Genomic DNA, 9,792 nt, shown 5'->3' with positions numbered 1-9,792 from the left:
CAGTAACCCAGCATAAAACTGGGAAAATGAACGGCAGACCTCAATCTTATCTAAAGGAATATTGACAACTGATTGCTCTAGATGAGGAACAGCTGATCTTCCTAAAACAAGGATCTCTAGATACGCTGACTAGATTCAGCAGATGGACAAGCACTGGGGAATGGCTGGTGGTGCTGACAACACAGTGGACAGTAACAGGGATGACAGAGTGTATGGGATCCACTCTGGGGGGGGTATGGGAGGGTGCCATTTGGCATGTGGGTATATAGATGAATAAGATTGTTTGATGTTCTGTGTGATATACACACACAGAAAAAAAAATCAACAAATAAAAAAATGTATTATATTTGAGGAGGAGGAAGCATAAAAAGTTTATGTCATGTTAATTAGTAGAGGTGATGAACATTACCACTGAAATCTACCCGATGACTTTACAGACATATACAGGCACCAAAGATCTGCATGCAAACAAATTATGACTAGTAATAATTAGATACATACAGATTAGAGACACATGTGCCAACATCTCAGCGTTAGTAGCAAAAATAATGAGTCTTTCTGTAAGAAACAGTATATTTCAGAATGAAATGGAGATCTTTTTTGAGGGTTAAAAACTCATTCAATTTTATGTCTTACAGGGCTTATAATGAGTTCAGTATTGTATAACTGTATTGATTCAACAGCAAACCTAAAAATTTTATAGTCACTTTTGAAGGAGCTGTGTGTTTGCTCTGGAAACTGTTATTGGGCATGTTAAAGCTGTAATGACATGCTTCTTCTTTAAAAAATTTAAAATATTTTAAAAATGTAGGAAACAGGCTATCTTGAAATGGAGATCTTCTTTAAAAGGTAAAAACTCATTCGTTTTATATCTTACAGGGTTTATACTGAGTTCAATATTGTATAACTGTATTAATTCAACTGTGATCCTAAAAATTTACAGCCACTTTTGAAAGAGATGTATCCTTGCTCTGGAGTGTATTACTGAATATGTTAAAGCTGTAATGAAATGCTTCTTCTAATCTTGTAGTTACTAAATTAAAAAAAATTAAAAAAAATTCTTCAAAGCATAAAAATTTGCTTCTTAATAATTAGTAGATATGAAAAACATTACCATTGAAATCTACCTTTTTTAAAAAAGTTTAAACCTCATTTAATTTTATGTCTTGTAGTGTTTATATGGAGTACAATATTGTATAACTGTATTAATTCAACTATAAACCTAAAAATTTACAGCCAGTTTTGAAACAGATGCATCTTAGCTCTGGAAATTGTTATTGAATATGTCAATGCTGTTGTCATGAAATGATTCTTCTAAGTATGTGGTTATTAAATAAATAATTTAAAAAAATACATACATCCCAGTTTACAATTTCCTCCTGCCATTTCCCAAATTTAACATTTATTTTATTGTGAGGTCACTTCTTTAAGTCATTTGCTTTCATCTTACTCAAATTCCTCAATCTTACTAATCACTGTTGGTTTCTGAACGCATTTGTTTCAGTTTTTTAGTCATGTGTATTTGAACTAGTTCTGTCACATTTTTTATAACTACAGTTAATCCTGCTAATTATTTGTTCTTTAAATTTTGCTTTGGTTAGAAAACGTGAATTGGCTAACAAAAAAACTCCAGGCCTGGCACGCCTCTATCTCAGCACTTGGGAGGTAAAGGCAGTAAAATCAGTTTGCGATCAGCCAGAGCTACATAGTGAGTTAGAGATCCTGTCTCAGAACTAAACTACAACGCACTATTGTTCTAAAATGATGGATAAATTTGTTTTCTCCCCTATCTAGAAGACTTTGTGAGGAAACGGACACTGATTCTAGCCCTTCCAACAGCTACCAAAGTGCCTGAAAACAAATCCTAAGTCCAGCCTTGGCAGACAAAAGAAAAATGAGGAAGAACCCAACAGAGGGATGCCCTTGTCAAGAAATTCCAATGGACTCTGATATGAAATGTGAAATTTGCCCTGACTTTTTTTCTGGTTCCCTGTCTAGAACTTGTAATGCTAAGTACTCTTGCCTTTACTTCTCCTTCACATCTCCTAGGCACCAGTCAAGGACCTTCTTTTCTCCCTACAGTTAAAAGTTATGCAATTTGGGAGTCTTTTAGATAGACCCACTGAAGGGGTACTCCAATTGCCTCACCCTGTGTCCCTGTTCAGCATGGAAGAAGCCAGAGCGGTCTACATCCCGATTCCCTGTCAGCAATTTGGGTAAACTCTGCAGGGGATGGTGTGATAATAGGAGGTAGGAATTGGCTAGGCAGTTGGGGTAAAAAGACCCCAAAGTAGCCAGTTTTTTGGCTAAAAATCAAAATGTCCTTGGGCCTCTTAGCAACATACTCTGTTCCAAAGGCCAAACATGTCAAAAGTATTTGGGAGTTCTTATCTAATCCCTAAAAGATTTTAGAGTTACCGCTTCAGAGGGGGGAATGTTAGAGTAGCAAAAAGCCCCATAAAAAACAAAAGAGTACATGAAGTTGTTCAGGAAAAAGTGATGGGGAGATATGGGAGGAGTTAAGATGAGGGAGTGGGGATAGATTTGATCAAACTACCTTATATGAATGTATAAAATTCTCAATAATGTTTTTTTAAAGTTTAAAAAAAAATTACACTGGGTGTAATAGTAAGCTCCTTTAGTCTCAGCCCTCAGGAGGCAGAGGCAGGTGGAGCTCTGTGAGATCAAGGCCAGGCTGGTCCACACAGTGAGTCCCAAATGGGTTGGGACTAGGGAGACCCTGTCAAAAAAAAAAACAAAACAAAGCCATTTTCAAAACCACAAGACATGAAAGTAAAACGGGGATTATTAAGGATATGAAAACAGACATGAGGGCAAAGAAGACAAGAAAAAGGGCAAGAAAAGAACAAATGTGATCAAAGCAGATTGCATGCATGCCTGGAAATGCCATAACAAAACTCCTTTGTACAACTAAGATATACGAATTTCAAAAAGAATAAGATCCAGGATATTACATTTTTAATTAGAGTTCTAAAGCATACATGCTTTAAATAGAGAAGATGGTTTAGACGGTTAACGTGCCACGCAAGTATGATGACCTCAGTTCGAATCCCCAGAGGCCCTGTGAACGATGCAGGGGTGGCAGAGGGCACTGTAACCTCAGGGCTGGGTGGGCAGAGACAGGACTCCTGCGGCTTGAAGACTTAGCAGAAAAACCCATCTCAAAAAAATAAGGTGGAGAGCACTTGAGGAAGAGGCCCAATATCAAATTCCAGTCTCCACGTGCATACAAGTGTATGCACACCTGAACATATACATGCATACACACATGAACACATATACACCAAGAAAGCTAATTAAGGAGAAAGTCCCAACATTTACTTTTCAACTTTGAATTACTTCTTGACAGTCAATTCCCATGAAAAGTGATGTATTTCCCCTGAAAATGTCTAAGTGTACTTTACTAAGCTTCAAGAAGCAAGATAAACCTGACCAAAGCTTGACTGGAAAGCCTAAAAATGCTGCAGTACAATGTGTGCAATGCAATAAAAACACAAGATTCCTTCAGTGTTCTAGTTTCTCCACTGCTGTGACAAAAGACTCTGACCACTACCACCTTGGGGAGGAAAGGGTTTATTTATCTTACATCTCCTGGGTCATAGTTCATCAGGGAGCCTAAAGCAGGAACTCAGGGCAGGAACCTGGAGGCAGGAGCTGGAGCCGTGGAAGAACACTGCTTACTAGCTTGCTCCCCTGGCCCCTGCTCAGCCTGCTTTCTTATCCAACACAGGCCCACCTCCCCAGGGGTGGCACCACCCACAGTGGGCTGCGCCCTCCCACATCACTCAACAATCAAGAAGATGCCCCATGGACATGGCCACAGGCCAGTCCAATGAAGGTAATTCCCCAATTGAGGCTCCCTCAACCCAGGTGTGTCAAGTTGACAGTAAAGCTATCCAGGACATAGAGCAAGCAGAAGACAGTGTTTTTATATCTCCAACTGAAGTTTAAGAACATAAATGAGCCCAATTAGAGAGGACGGCTGACATGTTTTGACAATCCTGACAATTATCACATTGTCACACTGCAAATTTCACTGTGTTCTCTGCCATAAATTGTATGCTGCCATCAATTATGCATGATCAAACATGAAGTTTCTAAATTAGAAATTCAAACATATTGACAGGTTTTAGCCTTACACATCCTGCCACGGTTTTAAAATTAGGTGTCCAAGCCAGGCATGGTGGCGCAGGCGGATCTCTGAGTTCAAGGCCAGCCTGGTCTACATAGTGAGTTCCAGGACAGCTGGGGCTACAGGGAGACCCTGTCTCAAAAAGACCAAAAAAAAAAAAAAAACAAAAAAACTAGGTGATTAGGTGTCCTTTCATCCCTACACACCCCTGTGCCTATCAGACCTGTATCATCTATATCACATATCTGTGGGCAAGAGGCGTGACAAAGCTAGACATTAACAGAGCAGGAAACAAGGAAACAGACTCATAAATGAAAGATGCCTGACTCTTGAGTCGAGTCCTTGGGCAAACTCTAGCTTATATCACAGGTCAGTATCTCAGCACAATATAAGGAAAAACGGTAATTGTGAAGCTAAAAGACTCCCCAAGAGGAAAAAAAAAATAGAGGTTTTCTGTCCAAACTTCCCTATCAATGATCTTCAGTCGCAGAAGTGAACGTAACTCCAAGAACTCAATGAGTTACCTGATACCTGGGGATGCTGTTCACTACTGAAATTTTAAAACCTTTACAAACATAGTATGTTGTATCCATGAATGCAACTGTGAGTGGAAAACATTCAAGTTTTTCCATGTTATTCCTTAAATTTAGAACTATTTACACATACCAGGTATAACTGTTCTAGTTTTCTTTCTTTCACTGCTATAAAACACTAACCAAAAGCAACTTGGGTGAGGAAACGGTTTATCTGGCTCACAGGTTACAGTCCACCATGGGGGAAGTCAGGTCAGTAGGTCAGGCAGAAACTGAAGACCATGGAGGAAAACAACTTACTGGCTTGCTCCTCTGGCCTGTGCTCAGTTGTCTTTCTTATAAAGCCCAGGCCCACCAGCCCAGGGATAGCACTGCTGATAGTGGGCTGGGCCCTTCCATATCAATTGCTAAACAAGAAAATGCCTCACAGACACCGGCCACAGGCACATCTGATGGAGAAAATCCTTCATTTGAGGCTCCCTCTTCCCAGGTTTGTCAAGGTGACAACTGAAAACATTTATGACAGTAATCCAGAGATGACTTAAGAGTTTTGGGAGAGTTGGGCATGGGAGTGTGTGCTTATAATCCCAGCACTCAGGATCACCTGTAATCAGTTTAAGATCAATGTGAGCAACACATCAAAACCCCATCTAAGAAAAAGTATATGGAAGGATGTGGGAAGGTCATATACAAGTCCTACACCAATTTATATAAGAGACATGAGCATTCTCAGACTTTAGTGTCTGCAAGGGGTCGTAGGATCAACCCCAGAGGGTACTGAGGGACAACTGTATATACTTTAAGAAATCGGGAAACTATAATTTTTTAAATGGGATCTTTCTAACTGGCTATGAACTCAATACCTTGGAGTTAGTCAAAAAATTACCTGCACAAATTTCAATGAGTAAAACTGTGTCATCGGAAAAAGAAACATATTTAAGCATTCTTCAATATTATGCTAGATGTTGATGCTATATTCCAAGCCAGACCTATTCTTTTGGTTGATACCCCTACTAACTAAAATTTCTATGTTGAAATCCTAACCTCCAATATTGTTGGCATTTGGAGGTGGGGAATAAATGGGTTTTTAAGGGTAGAGTCCTCAGAATAGGATTAATGCCCTCATAAGAAAAGTGTCCTCTGCTTTGCGCTCTATGAGGATATTTATCAGCAATCAGATCCTACATTTTCTAGCTTGAGCTCAACTTCCCAGCTCCCAAATTGTGAGCAACAAATGCCAGTTTAAACCACCTAGTCTATACAATTTGTTGTAATAGCCTGAACTAAGTCCTATTAACCAAAGAGAATAATTTCCAAACGTTATGACAAAGCAGATTGCCCAAACTAGTGGAGGAAAAGAAATATCTAAGGACTGAGTTTTGATAATTGATACATCCTACATATGCGTACATATGCACATATACAAACATAGGCCCTCTTAAGCAGGAGCTAATTACTTTAAGACGAAGGAATTAAGATTTGATTTAGAAGGGAAGTACAACTATGGAACAGAGGTTAATATACGAAAAAGTCAAAGAGGCTCTTTGACATACCCTCTCCGTGAAGGGAGAATTTCAAGAGCATAATTAGAGAACAGTAGAGTATATTTCATTTAACTAGCCTTTTTCTGTTTTTGGAGAATGCTGAAATTTAAGTTACTAACCATAAGAATACTTAGCAACTAACTTATTTATATGATAACTTAACCCAGAGACTAGGTAGGCTTATACATATAATGTTGTTAGAGTTCAACAGATGTGTTTACTTCTATAACCTAATAATTATGGTCACTGATTTACTCAGCAAGAGAATACATATTCATTGGTTCCTACAGTGTAACAGTGACCTTCAACAGAATTAGAACACAGTTCTTGACTTCCTAACTATCAAGAATATAGTGATGATGCTCTGAGAAACCAGAAAACCTAGTATGAAAAAGTAAAAAATAAACGAAAGCATTGGAGAAGGAATCCAAAAATGGAGTTATAGAATCTAACCTTTTCACCCCAAATTAGTTCCACTTTTTTCTTGGCACCTCAACATGGATGAAATGTCGAATAGTTGAAATTTACTCTGGAGACACACCAAAGGACTCCAAAAGGCCATGGAGAGAATTTCAACTAAAATTCAAAAGCCACACAGAGGTCTGCAAAGGAAGGCACACAAGGCAAAACTTTATTAGCGACAACAGGTTTAATGAAGGAATAAAACAACTTGTGCCAATCGTACCATTAGCATTAGCTGAAATATCAACATCTCAATTCACTGCAAGGAACTGCCAAGACCACATTAATCTCAGCTGGGCTGAAACGCAGCATAAACTCTAAAACGGAATTTTCAAAGTAGTCCCGGTAGTTTAAACTGTTCTCATTCCTTTGGTTCATTTCCCAGGGTCTCACAACCTAAGAAGTCTTCATTCACAACTCTGTCTGGTTCAACCGGCCCAATGGGGTGGTCCCTGAGAGGCCCACCGGTCAGACTGCAGTTAAGCCTGTGGAGCGCGGAGAGCGATGCTCGGCTGCGGACCGACGTGCACTGCGGACCGCTCATCGAGCTCTCCGAGCGCTGCAGCATCCTCCCAACCCTCCCGGTCCCCGCACTGGAAGGCGCCGGCAGCAGAAACCGATCCCGGCAAGCTCACATGAGCTGTCTGGAAACTCCACCCCGGCGGCAGCCCGGGACCAGCGTCGGGGCTGCATCCTCCTCCGCCAGCGTCGCACCCGGGCTGCCACCGCCGACCCCGGCCCTGCACCCGAGAAGACACCGCGGTCCGAGCAGGAGGCGGCGTCGCACCCCGAACCTGGGCGGTCCGCTCCGGCGACCACCAGCTTCCCACCCCCACCTGCCGGACCCGGGACCGGCCCGAGTTCAGACCCTCTCACCGCCCGGCCGCGCACGACCTGCGGTGGCCCGGGTGGTGTCCACCGGCCCGCGATGAACCACGCTCGTCACCTGCCGCCATGCCTGCGACGTACACTGCTCACCCGCGGCGCCGCCGTCTCACCTTAGGCTGTTACTCACCTCCTGACCACTGCACCGAAGAACCCCCACTGCCAGGTTCGCCGCGGCCGCCTCAGTCTTCGTCAGCGTCGCAGCTGCCACCGCCATGTTTGTTGTGTCTCGGGCTCCCTTCCCGCCCCCCGGCCTGACCCAAGTCTCGCGCGAGCGAGGCGTAGGGCGCAAGCGGAGAGGACTTAAGTCCCTCCTGGGATTCCGTAGGCACGAGGGGGCGGAGCTTCAAGGGGTGTGCGCGGGGCGGTGGGGGTGGAGCCCCGGGCTTGCCCCGCCCACACTGGCTCCAACTGGGGCTCGGAACCCAGCGGACCGAGCAACGGGTTAGCCAGGATGGCAGCTTCTGCGCTTCGTCTGTGGGGTGCCCGCGGACTGGTGAGTGGGTTCGGGACGACTCCTAACGGGTCGGGGAAGCCCGCCGAGTCCCGCTGCACGCCCGGGCCCGCGCCCACCTCCGCGAAGTCGGCCTCTCGCGCCCCTTCCCCGGCCGGACACCGTGATCTCGATTATCTCGGTGCTCCAGCCCAGCCTGCTTCGCTACTTTCGGGAGGGCCGGGGCTGCGGTGGAGTGGGAAGAGGACAGGGGGCTGATCCAGAAGGTTCGGCAGAAGTGACGCCTTTTCCGGGCAGGATGCCTTTGCGATCCGACAGCCTACAGTTCTCGGACCCCGGGAATCATTTTGCAGAGATGTCATGTCTCTAATGCCACATTTCCCTGGTCATTATTGCATTTCAAAAAAAGAATGCTTAAAATCTTGGGCTTGGTCACATTCAGAGTCTAACGGCTGTTCCCCTCAACAGCCCAGCTGGAAAGGCGGGAAGGGACCTTGGGCTCAGGGATTTCCTGCCTTATCTCACGGCTGAGGCTTGAGCGTCTTGCATAAGGAGATCTACCTGAGATCCTGCAGAGGCCATTCTGAACCCACATCCTCGAACTTGTGTTGATTCCAGCACTTGCATTACCAGGCTCTCGCTCTGGCCTCCCTTTGCTCCCCGGACCTTCTGATCTCCTTGGAACTGGAGGAGACATAGAAGGCAGAGTTTTATTACAGGATAGAATGAGGCACTCCTGCCAGTGAGGGGGCAGTGGTCAAAGAAACCGTTCTTCCCACCTACATTGTTAGCTAAACTTAATGCTATGTCCGGAATAGTCAGCTTTCTGAAGGATATTTTCCTATTCAGATGATTGACAGGTTCAGTTGGATTAAAAGGGAAAGAACAATAGCGTGTGTGTGTGTGTGTTAAATGGAAAGCTTGCAGCTAGATAAGTAATCTTGGGAGTTTCTTGACTGGATGTTATGACTTCAACTATGTAAGACTCAGATCCTGTTCATTTGACCACTAATCCTCCTTGGTTTACAGGCTGCGGATTATAATTGGGGTCCATCCCCAATTAAAGCTTGCTAATATCTAACTAGTTATCTAACACGTGTGCTTATTTCTGCCCTCTACACTCACACAAACTGTTGACACTCACAGTTCCTGTGTCAGGACTGGCATTGCCAAAGTAAATACTCCTACCCTCTCCAGGTCATTGACCTTTTAGGGAATGCATTCCAGAACACTCTCACATTTGGGTGTACTTGTCCTTGGCAGCTTTAAGAACTTCATTTGGACTTTCTTCTGCTGTTTGCTTTTTGTAGTCACTTTAATGAGTTAAAGGCTTTTTGCCTGGTTTTTCAGTCTTATGCCTGGAGGCAGCAACACTTTTTACCTCTTTGTCTCAAGTTAATTAACATTATTTGATTGTTTTATGGGCTTGAGGTATACAGAAAATTAGTGAAGCCTTGTTAGTGTATTGGCACAAAGGAAAAAAATAAATGCTCATGATTATTAATATTGTTTTATAATTGTTGGTTAGTAGTCATGTAGCAAAGAAAATTGTCCGGGTTTCGCAATTTGACCTGTCATTTATGTAGCCCACGTGTTCTTGACACTCTTCCAGCTTATGAGCTCACATAAGTTTTATAAACATCTTAACAAGTACTAGTTTAATCTTGCAGATTCTGATCGTTGTTTTTTATTTATTTTATGTGTATGTGTGTATTGCCTGCGTGTAGTTAAGTGCACCCGTGTCGTACAGTGCCCTCAGAG

At 43.2% G+C, this 9,792-nt stretch overlaps 2 protein-coding genes across 3 annotated transcripts in view; one reads left to right on the top strand and one right to left on the bottom strand.

Moving 5' to 3' along the window:
• Ikzf5 (IKAROS family zinc finger 5) overlaps positions 1-7,850 on the bottom strand; it is a gene marked incomplete in the record, with an annotated part of 23,852 nt that extends 16,002 nt beyond the window's left edge. Inside the window, 2 exon segments of one of the 2 annotated variants that reach the window (XM_029560716.1) lie at positions 6,684-6,832; positions 7,708-7,850. 2 annotated transcript variants of the gene reach the window in all.
• Positions 7,851-7,940: 90 nt separating this feature from the next.
• The window catches only part of Acadsb (acyl-CoA dehydrogenase short/branched chain), a 38,294-nt gene continuing 36,442 nt past the window's right edge, over positions 7,941-9,792 (top strand). Inside the window, exon 1 of the mRNA XM_008827255.3 lies at positions 7,941-8,073. Within this exon, the coding sequence (XP_008825477.1) occupies positions 8,032-8,073 (42 nt within the window). The 5' untranslated portion in view covers positions 7,941-8,031. The remainder of the gene's footprint in view (positions 8,074-9,792) is intronic.

Source organism: Nannospalax galili, unplaced genomic scaffold, assembly GCF_000622305.1.
Source record: "Nannospalax galili isolate Female #2095 unplaced genomic scaffold, S.galili_v1.0 scaffold31, whole genome shotgun sequence".
Classification (NCBI taxonomy): Eukaryota; Metazoa; Chordata; class Mammalia; order Rodentia; family Spalacidae; genus Nannospalax; species Nannospalax galili.
Note: the sequence above shows the minus strand (reverse complement) of the source record. Positions and strands in the feature narration are given on the sequence as shown.